A 17,483-nucleotide genomic window follows, 5' to 3' on the forward strand; every position below is an offset into this window, starting at 1 on the left:
GTTATGTGAATTATCACTTAAAAAAAAAATTGAACAGTTGCAGGGTTGGGTTTCTAGGACCTGGAGCCAGAGACTTCTCTTAGAGGAGTGAGGCAAGTGAGTTCAAGATCAAGTAAGAGTCTGTAGCCTAGATGAAGAATCTTTGAGAGCCAAAAAAGGAAATTTCTTTCTAATCTTGGGAGCCATGAGCCAAGGAGAACCTTAGAGGGCTGGAAGAAAATAGATGTTCAGTATAACTCAGAGGCAGAGGGGTTGCTAGAACCCACTCTCTGAGGAGACAAATTCTGTGGAAACATAGTCTAGGAATTTCTAGAAGCATGAAGGATAGAAGGCTTAGCAGCAGTGTCAACCTTCAGGCCAAATTCTAGGTTGCTTGGTATATATATTATCCAGACTCAGGAATTGGGAAGCGCTCACACTGTATTGTCCAAATAATTCAAACATCTTCTCCTCTGGGAACACTTCCATACCCAACTTTCCCTGACTTCCATCCTCTCTTCTGTGTACACCTAATACTCTATTCCTATCTATATCACTGTCCTTACATTAGATTGAAATTTTCTTTTATGTTTGTCTTCCCCACTAGGAATAGGAATCCCAAGATGGTCAGAGATAGTGTAACCCTAGGGCCTAGCACAGGGCCTGACAACTGCCAAGAACTCAGTAAATACTTGTTGAACCAGTGAAGAATTGAAGAGACTATAGGAGTGTTTCATTCAGCACAGAAAGATCTATTGATAATATATATATTTTTAAGACTTTTCATAACATGGTAATGGACTCACTTATTTGTAATAGTTTGTAACACCTATGTGTTTTGATGTGATGGTTTTTGTCATGTGTTGTAGTTATCAGGCTCACTCCTACTAAACTACAAGTCCTTTGAAGTCAGGGACTCTGTCTTACTCATCTTTCTATCCCTCCACAGCATCCAGCATACTGGCTTCTGTGCAATAGATGCTCAGTAATTATTTATTAATTTAAATTTAGTTAAGCAAGTTTAGGAAAGACTGCCTTGGAAAGAACCTCAGATATCTTAAAAGGAGATGCTGGAATTGACTTATAAGGGAGGGCTGGGTTTCTGTGTTTGGCAGTAATGTTGGTGCATGCCATCCTGTTGTCTGTGGAGACATTATCTAGGATTACTAGAAGCATTAATGGTGGAGAACTCCTCAGAAGTGACTTGCTCTGTTGCCTCCAGAAAGCTTGAACACTTGAGGATTTCCATTTTTATTGTATTTCTCTTTGAATTCTTTAAATAAAATCCGGCTTGTAGACAAAAATTCTCAGTGAGAAAGTGTGAGGATCTAGTGAAGTCTTCACTAGCAGCCAGCATCCCAGGCTGGTCTATGGAGGAGCATCCTTCTCATCATACCTCTCCTCTTTTTCAGAACAAGGAAGATGTCTGCAAGCCAACAACAGAGAATTCAACACTCTGTTTGAATATCCAGTGAGTATCAGGCCTTAAGCTCTTCCAGAAAGGGGCTGGTATTCTCCTCTAATATTCCCCTTTGTCAGTGAGGCAGGAAATTTATTGTAGATGTAGATCCTACAACTTAGGTGCTGCTTTCTTTTAAGCTCCTATACAATGAGGGCTGGTGCAGTGTGGGCTCAGAAACTGAAGTTAATCCAGTGACCTAGGCTTGGGGGAGAATGTGTCTCAGATTTTGGGTTTTATGTGTGACTCCTAGCAAAGAAATACTACAGCTTTTCTTGCACAAATGAAAGCATAGTTCCACAATTTTCTTTTTCACTTAGACATCTACCTATGACAATACGTACAGATGACCTGATTCCTTTAATAGTGGCAGAGTTTCCACTGTATTGATAGACCTTAATTTATGTAACCAGTCTCCTATTGACGAACATTTAAAATGTCTCCATTCACATCCAGTGCCCTCTCAAAAAAAAATGTCTCTAGTATTTTGCTATGATAAATGGTCCTGAATGAACGCCATTGGCACAGTTGTGTGAATATGTCTTATGAGAGTTTCCTAGAAGTGAATTAGCTGGGTCAAAAGAAAAATACATTAAAAGCTTTGATACATATTGCGAGGTTGCCCTCTAAGAAGATTATATCCATTTATATTTCTACCTACAGTAGAGACTGCTGGCTTCTCCATATTCCTGCCAAACTTGGTATTATTAATCTTTTTCATCTTTGCCAGGCTCTTAGATGAAAAACGACATTTTGTTATCTATCTTTCCTTAATTTTGAGTAGGATCAGTAATCTTTTCATGTTAACTAGCCTTTTTTACTTCTTTTTATGGAAACTACCTGTTAATGATCTTTGCCCATTTTCTGTTGGATTGTTCATTTTTCACTTATTTATTTATTTATGAATTAGTAACTCATGAAAAGATATATATTTAAAAGTCATGCTCCAATACCCCATTCTTGCCCGCATCTGCTCCCTCCAGGGAATCACTTTTATTAGTTTCTTGTGTTTTCATCAGTGCTTCTTTGTGCAAATAAAGCAAATACAAATATATATTCTTATTGTCCCACTTTCTTATACTGTTCTGTACCTCAACAATATGTCCTGGAGATGTTTTTGTAATCATAATTTCATAATAGCTTTTTTCTTCTTTCTTTTTCAGCTGCTTGGTGTTTCCCATGCAGATTTAGCATAGTTCATGTCACCAGGTCCTTATAAACTGACGTCTGGGTCATTTCCAGTCTTCTACAATTACAATCAATGTTTTTATACATACGTTATTTCATGCACGTGTAGCTATATATACCTATATATAGCTATAACTATATAAGAATATATGTAGCCATACATATTTGTTGTATCTGTAGGATATTAGTTTATAATTTCTGAGTTAGAGAGGTTCTGGATAATAACAATGTTCAGGGTATGACCATGGGAGCAGGTTTTCTCCATCTCTATCTTCTAGACCTGCATAAGAAGCACTGTGGTGCACCAAAACTAGGTTTTGGCATCAGACAGACCTGAGTTGAACACAGCTCTACTCCTTACTAACCTTGCATCCTTAGGCAGGTTATTTAACTTCTCTGATCTTCAGTTCCCTCATCTGTAAAAAGGGCATAATAATGTTTACTTTACATAGTAGTTGTGGGAGTTAAATATGGTTGTGAAAAACATTAGTTCTTTTTCTCCAATAAACTATTACCCCTTGAAAAAAGTCTCATTCATCTCTGTATCCACAGTTCCCATCACAATATTGGGCACATAAATGGAATTTAATAAATATGCTAAATTTGTTGTTAGTGCCATTGAGTGGATTCCGACTCCTAGTGACCCTGTGTACAGCAGAGTGGAACCCTACTCAGTCTTTTTGTGCCATACTCTCACCTTCTGGCACTATATCAGATAATGCTCCGCTGCTATTCACAGGGTTTTCATGGCCAGTTTTTTCAGAAGTGGGTGACCATGTCCTTCTTCCTAGTCTATCTTAAATCTGGACGCTCTGCTGAAATCTGTCCACCATGGGTGACCCTGCTGGTATTTGAAATCTCGGTGGCATAGCTTTCAACATCATAGCAACACGCAGCTGCCACAGTATGACAACCGACAGACGGTTGGTGTGGTTCCCTGGCTGGGAAACGAACCCAGGCAGTGATGGTGAAAGCACCGAATCTTAACCACTAGACCCCCAGGGCTGGCTATATGCTGAATAGTTAGTGAATAAATAAACAAGTTTGACTTATTCTTATGTATTTAACAACCATTTCATTTCCTTGGCCCTATACATTGCTCATTTTCCTCCTGTTTCTCTAATTTCTTCCATTCCTACTCATTTTCCTCTTCTCAACCCCTAACTACTGATTTCCATTCGGTCCTTGGACTTCTGTTCGCCTCTGTCCCCCAATTAGCCATCAGTCAGGTATCACTGCCCAAGTAAATAAATATCTGAAACCAAAATCCACCACCTCTATCATGCTTAAATTTTATCACCTCTACCAAAAGAACTAAACACTGAGGAAGTTCATAGTTAAGCTGATGTTCCTACATTCTTGAGATATTGCTTCTGGTTTGATGTTTAAGAGTAGAACAAAACACTCTAGTTGCTAAGTTAGTAAAGAAGTACTGATACTTCTATCTTGAGACAGAATCAGAATGGCTTTTGTCTTTGTTTGCTAAACAAATGCTACCCAAGTGAGTAGAAACCTGAAATACATTTATTAGCTATAAAATCAAATGCAAAATCAATAGTAAAGACCAGCTGCTTCAGTAAGGCAAAAGATCAAAAGATCATTGAGTCCAAGTATCAGAGCCATCTTGACTTAGACGCTGAGAAATTCGGAGTTTCTTATGATCAAAGAAAACTGTTTCTGTGTTAGAGTAACATACTCTCAGGGCTGGAAGGGCCTTTAGACTTTGTTTAGTTAGAACTCCATTCAAGACAGACCTATGAGCTTCTCCGGGATAGATCTTATTTAATTCTTTTTCAGCCTCTACTAGTATAGCCCAGCATAGGGCTGTGAACAGAGCAAGCCTTGAGAAATGTATAGTATTTGACTGATTATTAATTGGAAAATCGTGGAGAAAGACCAAGGAAATCTGCGTTTTAGCTCGGATCTCTAAACTCCTAAGTGCTAAGCTATTTGACTGGCTTCTCTTCCCTAGGGAAATAGACCTTGGGTAAGTCTTGACTAGGTAGCCTATCTAGCCTTCCTGGGAAAGTTTTAGCCTTAGGACTGAATAGTTTTGATTCTGCAAGGACTCTGATGCCTTCCCAAGGCAGGGCTCAGCAAGATTCTTCATATTTGAGCAGTATCTGTACACTAGTACTGCAGCTGGGTTTGTTCTTAGGGATTTATTTGGTCTCATTCTTCTGCTTTTCTTGAGCTCTTAGATTCAAGCTCTGACATCTTAGGTTGAATGATTGAAGACCCAAAGGTAGAAAGTAAGATGGTCCTGTCAACATCTTGAGATCAGGATTGAAGAGGTAGCAAGTTCCCATTTTTACTCAGCAAAATAATAGCTTAGATGTAGGCCAAAACTATTCAGACTCTCTCAGGACAATTAAGAGGCAAGTGATTTTCCGGTGCTGACAGCGACCAGTGTAGGAACCTTTGGTGCACTAAGGTTGAGAGACAGTGGTTTGCTTTTGGCGTCTGACATCCTTCAGCATTGAAAGCAGTGTGTAAAGGCACACCAAACTGAGTTTGCCAGACTAAGAAAAGCTTCATTAGAGAGCTTGGATTAGAGCTAACACAGATGGCAGACTTGCCTACTATTTAGGGCTGAGGAGGACCTTAGGGGCCAGAGAGTAAAATGAAAGTGAAGGATTTCTGATTCTAACACAGGGAAGCATTTGGATGGCTGCACGAGTGGACTGGGGCTCAGGGGCAGCATGATCCCAGCTCCATGACTAACTGTGTGATCTTGGGCAAATAACCTCAATTTCCTCATCCTCAAATGTGATCATATAGTACTCCCCTCATACGGTTGTTGTGAGGATTAAGTTGCTACATATGAAATGCTTAGAACAGTGCCTTGCACGTAGTAAATATTCAGTAAGTGTAAGTTTTTATTGTGGTTGATTTTATTATCATTAATATTATCAATAGCATCAATAAACAAAGAATTCTATCCAGGCAGAAATACATTCTGCCTCCCCCACAAAAGTCCCATATTAATCAGTTTTGCCATCTTTGCATCCTCTAGGCCTCAAAGAAAAGGAGGAGGACGAATATTTCTTCCCTTCCTCCCCCCCTGTGGTGGGGAACTGGCTTTTCCTGTTTTACGGAGGGGTCTTAGTCCTTTTGTTAAGACTGAGAAGTGGGGTCTTTTGTTCCTCTAATTGTGCTTGTTTTCTTTTACTTACAGAATAATACCATCAAGACCTCAAAATATAATGTCTTTAACTTCTTGCCCCTAAACCTATTTGAACAGTTCCAGAGACTTGCAAATGCATATTTCCTCATTTTGCTATTCCTACAGGTATTGCGTTTTCCACAGAGCAATTTTTCAGCCTCCCTGGGGTCAGGTTGCATAATCAATCCTTCTCCTCCCTGAACTGAGAGATGTCTTCTCTCTTTAGATAACAGGCAAATGGAGCCTCAGGCCAGTCCTCTAGAGTAGCTGTGCTCAGGATTAGCCAGCGTAAAACAAGCCTCTTGAAGGGGAAGGAGAAAAGGTCACCAAATCCCAAGGAAGGGAGCTCTCTCCTCATGGCTGCTTGGCCACAGTTTAGCTTGACACAGGAGGCCCCAGACGCTTCACTCCAACCACAGCTGTAAACTCATTCCTCCTTCTTGTCTCAGCCTCCCTGACAGAAAGTTAACATGCAAGAGTGCTGAGGAAGGAGAATGGTTTAGGACATAAGAATACCGGCACAGGGCCAGGAAGCAGGGCCAGGTAGGCCCAGACTGGGAAAGAGGGAGCGATGGCCTCATTTCCCCCTGTGCTGAAGGGGTGTGGGAGGGTATGTGGTTTTCCCAAGTCCACTCTTACCCGCTACCCCAGCAGCTTCATTATCAGAGGAGAAATGGCCCTTACCACCAAGACTAAGGTAGTGGAGTTCAGGACAACTTACCATTTCCTCTTCTTTTGTCCTTTCTTGGGAGATGTTTACTTATATTTTGGGGGTATATGGAAGCTACAACAGTGGGAAGAAACTAGGATAGTTGAATTTATTATGCACCTGTGGAGGCGAAAATGGTGGTGGGGGTGGGGATTGGGAGGAAATATATTGTCCTTTAAGCTTTCTGACCCAAGTTTCTCTCCCTTCCCTCTCCCAGTTGATTCCCCAGATCTCCTCCTTGGCATGGTACACGACTGTGATACCCCTGATGGTGGTGCTGTCCATAACAGCAGTGAAAGATGCCATCGATGACCTGGTGAAGTGGCTTCCTGGGCCTCTAGTCCCTCACTGTACCTAGTCAGTCTGGGGGACAAGAAGGACTTCCTAGAACTACCTAATGCTAGGAAGAAGCGCTGGATGGAAAGAGATGTTTCCTTTCCTTGTTTCCTTATCCATCCCAGAGGAATATGTAATTCCCTTAGGCCCAAGATTGGTGGTCTGTGCATGGCCAGAAAGGGGCAATGCAAGGCCTGTCTCTGTCTTCCTACTGCTACCACTTTTAGCCCCTTTTCCAGGCTTTCTGTCATCTCCTTTTTGATAACCCACCTCTTCCTTCACTTAGCTTTCTCCGAGTTTGCTCTCATCCTTCTTCCACCATTCCCTCTTCTCCCATTTTTATATTCCTCTTCACTTCCTCTCTCTGATCCCTCCTCCCTCTTTCTCCTGTTCTTGTCTTTCTTCTTCCCTTTCCACATTCCTCTTCTCCTCTCCAATGCTCCCTATTTCCAACTTTCAATTCTATCAGGTATGCACAGCTAGGAACTCTCTGGTTTTAGAAAGCCTTATGACACAAGCAGAGGCGGACTCCTTTCCTAGCCTTGGAGGGGGAAACTGGCTTCCAGTGAGTGCTGCATGGCTTCCTCTTTGTTCCTTACAGCAGGCCCAACACAGAAGGGCGAGGGTGAAGACCCAGTACCACACCTACTAGTCTGGGAAGCTGGTCCTGTGGACCTGCTTGCAGCTTCCCTAAGAAAGTCCTTCTGATTTTGCCAGTATAGACTTTTAGACCAAAGTTTGAGAGCAAGATGTTTCTCCAGCTCTTTCAATGTGTAACTCATTGAAACCCAGCGTAAGCATGTGTAGTGGTTTCAATTTCAGTCACAATTCAGATGTGCAAAAATGTAACTTTATTTCTCTATAACTAAACTCCATATAGCTCATAACCACCACCACACCATCCCAACCCTTTTTAATGAGAGCTGGAAACTAAACTTGCCAATTCAGAATAACCCAGTTACTTCTGGTTTAGAACTCAGTCTCTTTAGGATAAATATTCTGACAAATTTAGGATTCTCTCTGTCCTCTTCCCAGTCCTGCCCTTTTCCCAGGGAGTAATCTTAACTGGAAAAAGGGAATTCATGTGAGTCCTAGCATCAGGACACACCCTGTATTTGCCCCCTTTCTTTTTGGTCTTTGACTAGAAGACCTCTATTCCTCCTTCTTCATTGCATCCACTGTATGTTCTGTATGTTGACATACAGCTTCTGTATGTTGACAGCGGTTGGGGGTGGAGATGGGGGTACGCTTGAGAATACTTAACTTTCCCTGCACCTACAAAGGAATATGAGACTCTAATCCTGCCCATCATTTTGCATTCTCTCCTCTGTGGCTTTTGATATAAGTTGTTTGTTATTCCCCTAGGCTTCAAATTTGATATTTAAAGCCAAGATTTTGTCTCTTCTCCCTTGGTTCTTTTTCTGACCTCCCTTCCCAACTTTTCAGAGACAGTCAGCTTCTTGGCCTGGTTTTAATGGTAGAAGGCTTCGGGGCTAAAGGACAATTACAAAGAAGGGGAACTACATTGAGTAATATTTCAAAATATTAACCTTCCACATGCAGTTTGCTCTATGTCTATTTCCAGAACATTTTCTTGTGTAATTTTAGAAAAGGCATCAAAATGACAATCAAGTCAACAACCGTTCTGTTCTGGTGCTGATGAATGGCAGGTAAGTCCTCCCAGGGAGGCCAGTTAGGTAGGACTGGCTCTGAGAGAAGGTTGGCCTTGCTAAAGCTTGATGTGTTGGGTGCTTTGGAAAGGTAATTCAGGACTGTGAAAAGCTGGACATGAGAAGAATGTCTTTCTTTCCTGAACTTGCCAGGTGACCTTAGGCCTCTCGGGGCCTCATATTTCTTATATATAAAGTAGAGATAATATTCTCTACCTTAGAGGATGCTTGTGAAAATGAAACTGAAATAATATATATTAAAGCAATTAACCAATTACCACATAGTATTAATATGCAAGTGATTATTATTAGTGCAGTGGTCAGCATGGAGACATCTGTATTTAGAACATCAGTGAATTCTGACATGGCTTATTGGCCATTCTACTGTAGCCTTTGGTCAGGTCATCTTTTTGTTGACAGTCGAAAGAAAGTATTGGTGTTGACCTCATCACTGTGGTGTTTGGTCATAGCTATCTAAAGTGTTGGGTCACTGTTTATATTTGGTGGGGTCCTGCAAAATTTGAGCAATTTACCTTTGGCAGGAATGGAGGGAAGCAGGCATAATTCCTATATAAGGCAAAATATGAAGACTATCATAAAAGGTACAAAAATTATTACAGGAATTAATAAAAATGAGCAATCATAGCTGATTAAAGGAATCAGGGAAGACTTTCTGGAGGAGGTGATGTTTGTGCTAGGCCTTAAGGGATGGAGAAGAATTCAACAAATAGATTGTATGAAAGCAAAAGTGACCATTGTGTGCAGATGCATGATCAAAAAGAACTACAAACCTGAAGGAATTCAAAATTGAGGTCCACTCTGTTTTCATGGTGGCCTTAAGAACACCCAGTAGCTATAGTTTTAATCATATAATTCTATTACATGAAGTTCTTGGGCATCTAATCCTGTTATTTGTTATGGCTGCTGATTGTTACTCATGGGGGATTATTTCCTCAAGTATTTTGGTCTGTTGAAGCCTCTCATAAGATATCACCAAAAAGGTCAGTTGTGATTAAAAAGAAAAAAAAGAAAGGCAAGGAGGAAATAAAAATAAAAGGAAAAGAAAAGACAAACTGAGTGTATGAGAAATTTGTGAGGCTAGGGAGTTACTGACCAAATGAATTTAGTCAAGTGAACTCCCCAAGTAGCTTGAGCACATAAGGTTACTGGAGAGAAATTTGTCAGGGAGTGTTTTTAGGTTGGGAGTTCACAAGCAGGGCCTTGGTTAGACTTTGTAAGCCAGTGATTGTCTGATTAATTTAACCCTCAAGATGAGGCTGGTTGTTGCAGCAGTCTATATTCCAGAAAGTGGCTTTCTTTTCTAGAACACATGGGTCTGAGCAGAGCTGCCGTTGAAAAAGTTTGTTAATTTTGCAAGTTGTGATTTCTGTCATTTTCATTTCTCAATAATTTTGTTTACAAGCACATGTTTAGTGAAACTTTCTTTATGGGAATTCTAAGTGGCCTGAGTTGAGGTTCTATTCCTCTTGAGGAGTTTTGTGTTTGCTTCTGCCAAGTAACTCAGGGGTATCACTTGCTAAGGCCTAATTTGGAGCATGTATAAATTTGAACCCCATACTTCATGAGATTACAGATTCTCAGGGGAGAGTCCTCCACTCCCTGACCCCCAACCTGGCAGAGTAAGAAAGACAAACTTTCTTGCCAGTGGATTGATTTTTTTTTTTAGACCACTCTTTCCCTAATGGTGTTGCCCTTCCGGAGTCCTGGCTTTATGAAAGGGGTTCTTAGTTCCAACTCACTGCCTCTTGAGACTGTAAGGACTCATCTCTTGACCCTCTAGTGGGCTAAATTAAAACTCAAGTTACTAATTATTAACATTGGCATTCCCTTGGGCTGGCCCCGTGGCTTAGAGGTTGGGTGCACACGCTCCGCTGTTGGCGGCCCAGGTTCGGATCCCAGGCGCGCACTGACACACCGCTTCTCTGGCCATGCTGAGGCCACTTCCCACATACAGCAACTAGAAGGATGTGCAGCTATGACATACAACTATCTGCTGGGGCTTTGGGGGGGAAAATAAATAAATAAATAAAATTATAAAAAAAAAAAAAGATTGGGAGTGACGTCAGCATCATGGCGGAGTGAGCTTTCCCGTGAATTCTTCCCCCACAAAATACAACAAAAGTAACAGCCACAGACAAACAACGGAATCCCAGACAGTCAAAAGCTGGAGCGGAGGGATCCACACTGCCGCACATCTGAGAGCGGAACGTGCTGGGCCCCCGGAGGAAGTGGGGAGAGGTAAGGAGAACTCCGCTCCCTCCCCATCAGATCAGCGATCCGGTCCGCGCGGCTCCCAGAGAGGGGGGAGGGGCGGCCCTCGGCGGGAAACTGCAGCTCTTCGGGCGCTCTCAGCCAGTGGGAAACTCCCGCACAGAGGGCTCAGAGGAGCCACAGGGCTACCATCAACATCTGAGCAACCCAGAGAGCGGATAAAGAGGGGCAAACGAGAAGCCTCCCACGTCAGGGACCCAGAGGGCAAAAGAGAGAGCTCCCCCCTCCCCACAACCCGGAGTCTGCAGCTCGACCAGATCTAGCGGTCCGAGGCAGACCTGAATAAATTGGACTGGACCCGTGGATCGCAGTGGGGAAAAGAAACAAAACAAAACAAAACAAAACTGAGGATCGCAGCAGAAAAACTGGGGCAGAGCGCAGGGGGCTTAGACTACACAGCCCTTCACCACCACACAGTGGCGGCAGGTGGAAAGTGCAACCAGAGACTTCCAGGATGAGGAAAACCAAAACCAACACAGGAAGCACAATGCAAAAATATATGAAATCACCAGACCAGAAACAAAATGACAAGCAACCAGAAATCAACCCCGAAGACACAGAAATCCATAAACTAAATGACAGAGATTTCAAAATAGCTATCATAAAAACACTCAACGAAATACGAGACAACACAGACAAACAATTCAATGAGATTAGGAGTTTCTTCACAAAAGAGATTGAAATCATAAAGAAAAACCTATCAGGGCTGATGGAGATGAAGAACACAATGGAGGAGATAAAGGAGAATCTGGAATCTTTAAAGAACAGAGCTGACAATATGGAGGAAAGAATTAGTACTTTAGAGGATAGGAATACAGATATACTCCAGATGGAAGAAGAGAGAGAACTAAGACTAAAAAGAAATGAAGAAAGACTCCGAGAAATATCGGACTCTATTAGAAAATGTAACATAAGAATTATAGGTATTCCTGAGGGAGAGGAGAGGGAAAGAGGAACAGAGAGCCTATTCAAGGAAATAATAGCTGAAAATTTCCCAAATCTGGGGAAGGAGCAGGAAATACCAGTAAGCGAAGCCAACAGGACTCCTATATATATTAACAGACAAAGGCCTTCACCACGACACCTAGTGGTAAGACTAGCCAGGGTCAACGACAAAGAAACAATATTAAGGGCAGCTAGACAAAAACAAAAAATAACGTACAAAGGAACTCCCATCAGGCTCTCAGCGGATTTCTCAACAGAAACTTTTCAGGCTAGAAGAGACTGGAATGATATATTCAAAATACTAAAAGACAAAAACTTTCAGCCAAGAATACTCTATCCAGCAAAAATATCCTTCAAATATGATGGAGAAATAGTAACTCTCCCAGATAAACAAAAGCTAAGGGAGTTCATGGCCACGAGACCGCCACTACAAGAAATACTCAAGAAGGCCCTCAGGCCTGAAAACAAGAAGAGAAAGGGAACACAAAGCTTGGAGTAAGGAGAAAAGTAGGCAGACAAAATCAGAGAAATAGTAGATCTTTACCGGAATAGGTTAGCAACCACTTAAATACTAAACTCAAAGATCAAAGGAAGAAATTCACCAAAAATAAATTTAACCTCATCACTGTAAACACACAGCCACAACACAAGATAGAATAAGGTATAACAAGAGCAACTTAGAAGGGGAAGAGGAAAGTGACTGAATTGACTTAGTATAAGGAAATAGGAGGCTATCAGATAATGGACTATCTCATACAGAAGATTTTTTGCCCAAACCTCAAGGTAACCACTAAACAAATAATCAAATTAAAACCACATATGATAAACAAAGAGAAAACTAGAAGAATCATAAGACAGAACAACCAAACTGAATTGGCAGTCCAAAACAAATGGGACAAGAAACAAAGGAAATGCAAAAGAACCAGAAAATAAGTGACAAAACAGCAACATTCAACCCTCATATTTCAATAATTACCCTAAATGTAAATGGATTGAACTCTCCAATCAAAAGATACAGAGTGGCAGGATGGATTAAAAAGCAAGACCCAACAATATGCTGCCTTCAGGAAACACATCTTAGCACTAAAGACAAGCACAGGCTCAGAGTGAAAGGATGGAAGACAATACTCCAAGCTAATGGCAAACAAAAGAAAGCAGGTGTTGCCATACTCATATCAGACAAAGTAGACTTCAAGATAAAACAGGTTAAGAAAGACAAAGAAGGGAAATATATAATGATAAAAGGGACACTCCATCAAGAAGACATATCACTTATAAATATATATGCACCCAACATAGGAGCACCAATGTACATAAAACAACTATTAACAAACCTAAAAGGAGAAATCAACAACAACACAATAATAGTAGGGGATCTTAACACCCCACTTACAGCAATGGATAGATCATCCAGACAAAAAGTTAATAAAGAAATATTAGACTTAAATGAAAAACTGGACGAGATGGACCTAGTAGACATATACAGAACACTCCACCCAAAAACAGCTGACTACACATTCTTCTCAAGCGCGCATGGAACATTCTCTAGGATAGACCATATGTTGGGAAACAAAGCAAGCCTCAATAAATTTAAGAGGATTGAAATCATAACAAGCATCTTTTCAGACCATAAGGCTATGAAACTGGAAATGAACCAGGAAAAAAAAACTGGGAAAGTGACAAAAATGTGGAGATTAAACAACATGCTACTGAACAACCAATGGATCATTGATGAAATTAAAGGAGAAATCAAAAACTATCTGGAAACAAACGAAAATGATAACATGCCATATCAAACCATATGGGACGCAGCAAAAGCGGTCCTGAGAGGGAAACTCATAGCGATACAAGCCCACCTTAACAAACAAGAAAAAGCCCTAATAGGCAACCTTGAATTACACCTAACAGAACTAGAAAAAGAAGAACAAACAAAGCCCAAAGCCAGCAGAAGGAGAGAAATAATAAAAATCAGAGCAGAAATAAATGATATTGAGACCAAAAAAACAGTAGAAAGGATTAATGAAACAAAGAGTTGGTTCTTCGAGAAGATAAACAAAATAGACAAACCCTTAGCCAGGCTAACTAAGAAAAAAAGAGAAAAGGCTCAAGTAAATAAAATTAGAAATGAAAGAGGAGAAATTACAACGGATACCATGGAAATACAGAGGATTATAAGAGAATACTATGAGAAATTATATGCCAACAAATTGGACAATCTAGAAGAAATGGATAAATTCTTAGACTTATACAACCTCCCAAAATTGAACCAAGAAGAAATGGAGAATCTGAATAGACCAATCACAAGTAAAGAGATTGAAATAGTAATCAAAAACCTCCCAAAAAATAAAAGTCCAGGACCAGATGGCTTCTCCAGTGAATTTTACCAAACATTCAAAGAAGATTTAATACCCATCCTCCTCAAACTATTCCAAAAAATAGAGGAAGACGGAACACTTCCTGAATCATTCTACGAGGCCAACATCACCCTGATACCGAAACCAGACAAAGACAATACAAAGAAAGAAAATTACAGGCCAATATCGCTGATGAACATTGATGCAAAAATCCTCAACAAAATATTGGCAAACCGAATACAACAATATATTAAAAAGATCATACACCATGATCAAGTGGGATTTATACCAGAGATGCAGGGATGGTTCAACATCCGCAAATCAATCAACGTGATACATCACATCAACAAAACGAAGAATAAAAACCACATGATCGTCTCAATAGACGCAGAGAAGGCATTTGACAAGATACAACATCCATTTATGATAAAAACTCTCAATAAAATGGGAATAGAAGGAAAGTACCTCAACATAATAAAGGCCATATATGACAAACCCACAGCTAACATCATACTCAACGGGGAAAGACTGAAAGCCATTCCTCTGAGAACAGGAACGAGGCAGGGCTGCCCACTCTCACCACTCCTGTTCAACATAGTACTGGAGGTTTTGGCCAGAGCAATTAGGCAAGAAAAAGGAATAAAAGGAATCCAAATAGGTAACGAAGAAGTGAAACTCTCACTATTTGCAGATGACATGATTGTATATATAGAAAACCCTAAAGAATCTGTTGGAAAACTGTTAGAAACAATCAACAACTACAGCAAAGTTGCAGGGTACAAAATCAATCTACAAAAATCAGTTGCATTTCTATATGTTAATAATGAACTAACAGAAAGAGAGCTCAAAAAGATAATACCATTTACAATTGCATCAAAAAGAATAAAATACCTAGGAATAAATCTTACCAAGGAGGTGAAGGACCTATACAATGAGAACTACAAGACATTATTGAGGGAAATCTACGATGACATAAAGAAATGGAAAGATATCCCATGCACGTGGATTGGAAGAATAAACATAGTTAAAATGTCTATATTACCTAAAGCAATCTACAGATTCAATGCAATCCCAATCAGAATCCCAATGACATTCTTCACAGAAATAGAAAAAAGAATACTAAAATTTATATGGGGCAACAAAAGACCCCGAATAGCTAAAGAAATCCTAAAGAAAAAGAACAAAGCAGGAGGCATCACAATTCCTGACTTCAAAACATACTACAAAGCAATAGTAATCAAAACAGCATGGTACTGGTACAAAAACAGACACACAGATCAATGGAACAGAATTGAAAGCCCAGAAATAAAACCACACATATACGGACAGCTAATTTTCGACAAAGGTGCTAAGGACATGCAATGGAGAAAGGAAAGTCTCTTCAATAAATGGTGTTGGGAAAACTGGACATCCACATGCAAAAGAATGAAAGTGGACCATGTGCTATCGCCATACACAAAAATTAACTCAAAATGGATCAAAGACCTGAAGGTGAGACCTGAAACTATAAAACTCATAGAAGAAAATATAGGCAACACACTATTTGACATTGGGTTTAAAGGAATCTTTTCGGATGACATGCCTACCCAGACTAGGGAAACTAAAGAAAAAATAAACAAGTGGGACTTTATCAGACTAAAGAGCTTTTATAAGACAAATGAAATCAGAATCAAGATGAACAAACAACCAACCAGCTGGGAGAGAATATTTGCAAAACATACATCTGACAAGGGGTTGATCTCCATAATATATAAAGAACTCACACAATTGAACAACAAAAAAACAAACAACCCGATCAAAAAATGGGCAGAGGAAATGAACAGACACTTCTCCAAGGAAGATATACAGATGGCCAATAGGCACATGAAAAGATGCTCAACATCACTAATCATCAGGGAAATGCAAATCAAAACAACACTAAGATACCACCTCACGCCCGTTAGAATGGCTATAATCACCAAGACAAAAAACAACAAATGTTGGAGAGGATGTGGAGAAACAGGAACCCTCATACACAGCTGGTGGGAATGCAAATTGGTGCAGCCTCTATGGAAAACGGTATGGAGATCCCTCAAAGAATTAAAAATAGAGATGCCCTATGATCCAGCCATCCCACTACTGGGAATCTATCCAACGCACCTGAAATCAACAATCCAAAGAGGCTTATGCACCCCTATGTTCATTGCAGCATTATTCACCATAGCCAAGAAGTGGAAGCAACCTAAGTGTCCCTCGACTGACGATTGGATTAAGAAAATGTGGTATATATATACAATGGAATACTACTCAGCCATAAAAAAAGACAAAATCGTCCCATTTGCAACAACATGGATGGGCCTGGAGCGTATTATGTTAAGTGAAATAAGCCAGAAAGAGAAAGACAAACACTGTATGATCTCACTCATATGTGGAATATAAACCAACACATGGACAGAGAAAACTGGACTGTGGTTACCCGGGAAGTGGGGGTGGGGGGTGGGGGGTGGGCACAAGGGGTGAAGGGAGTCATATATGGGGTGAAGAACAAACAAAAATGTACAACCCAAAATCTCACAATGTTAGAAACCATTAAAATATCAATAAAAATGTAAAAAAAAAAAAAAAAAAAAAAAAAAAAAAAAAAAAAAAAAAAAAGATTGGCCGTCCCCTCCTCCACTCAGGGCATAACAGCTTCAGAACATTCTTACTGCTCTGGATTTCAGTCCTGTCTTTTTTCCTGGCTCCTTTATTTTGTGGTAAGCTTAGCCTTGCCTTTTTGTTTTTTTGTGTGTGTGAGGAAGATCAGCCCTGAGCTAACATCTGCCAATCCTCCTCTTTTTGCTGAGGAAGACTGGCCCTGGGCTAACATCCATGCCCATCTTCCTTCACTTTATGTGGGAAGCCGCCACAGCATGGCCTGACAAGCGGTGCGTCGGTGCACGCCCAGGATCCGAACCAGTGAACCCTGGGCCGCTGCAGCAGAGCACGCACACTTAACCGCTTGCGCCACTGGGCCGGCCCCTTAGCCTCGCTTTTGAAAGAATGTTGGCTTTATTTTATCTAGCATTTCTAAATATTTGTAGTAGGAAGAGTACCAGTGTGTTGCAGAACACCAGGAGGCACCATTTACATAAAACAGAGAATATAATGTGAATGGTCTCCTCTGGAGTCAAAGCATTGCCTTCTCTACCTCTCTGACCATATTTTCTAAACCCCAAGTTAGAATGCAACGCCTGGAAATTAAAAATGTACTTATGGCCCAATAGGATTGAATATTTTACATCGGGAGGGAACCTCTCCCCTCTCCTAAGTCTGGGACATGTGGTTGTTACAATGTCCAGGAGCAAATTGGTAATAGTGTGACAGCTCCTTATGTAACAAAATATAAGCTTTTAAATCTCCAGGA

The 17,483-nt window shown here is 40.6% G+C and overlaps 1 protein-coding gene across 7 annotated transcripts in view; it reads left to right on the forward strand.

Moving 5' to 3' along the window:
• LOC131393067 (phospholipid-transporting ATPase FetA-like) overlaps positions 1–17,483 on the forward strand; it is a 133,940-nt gene that overhangs the window by 50,111 nt on the left and 66,346 nt on the right. For 4 of the 7 annotated variants that reach the window (XM_058523442.1, XM_058523446.1, XM_058523445.1 and 1 more), the window contains exons 3-6: positions 1,392–1,450; positions 5,805–5,918; positions 6,719–6,817; positions 8,446–8,507. The exons of 1 other annotated variant lie outside the window; for it this stretch is intronic. In XM_058523442.1, coding sequence (XP_058379425.1) covers positions 1,392–1,450; positions 5,805–5,918; positions 6,719–6,817; positions 8,446–8,507 — 334 coding nt within the window. Of the gene's footprint in view, positions 1–1,391; positions 1,451–5,804; positions 5,919–6,718; positions 6,818–8,130; positions 8,508–17,483 lie in introns of those variants that run through there. 2 more of the 7 variants (XM_058523447.1, XM_058523448.1) reach the window with 2 other exon arrangements.

This window comes from Diceros bicornis, chromosome 28 (genome assembly GCF_020826845.1).
Source record: "Diceros bicornis minor isolate mBicDic1 chromosome 28, mDicBic1.mat.cur, whole genome shotgun sequence".
NCBI classification, from domain to species: domain Eukaryota; kingdom Metazoa; phylum Chordata; class Mammalia; order Perissodactyla; family Rhinocerotidae; genus Diceros; species Diceros bicornis.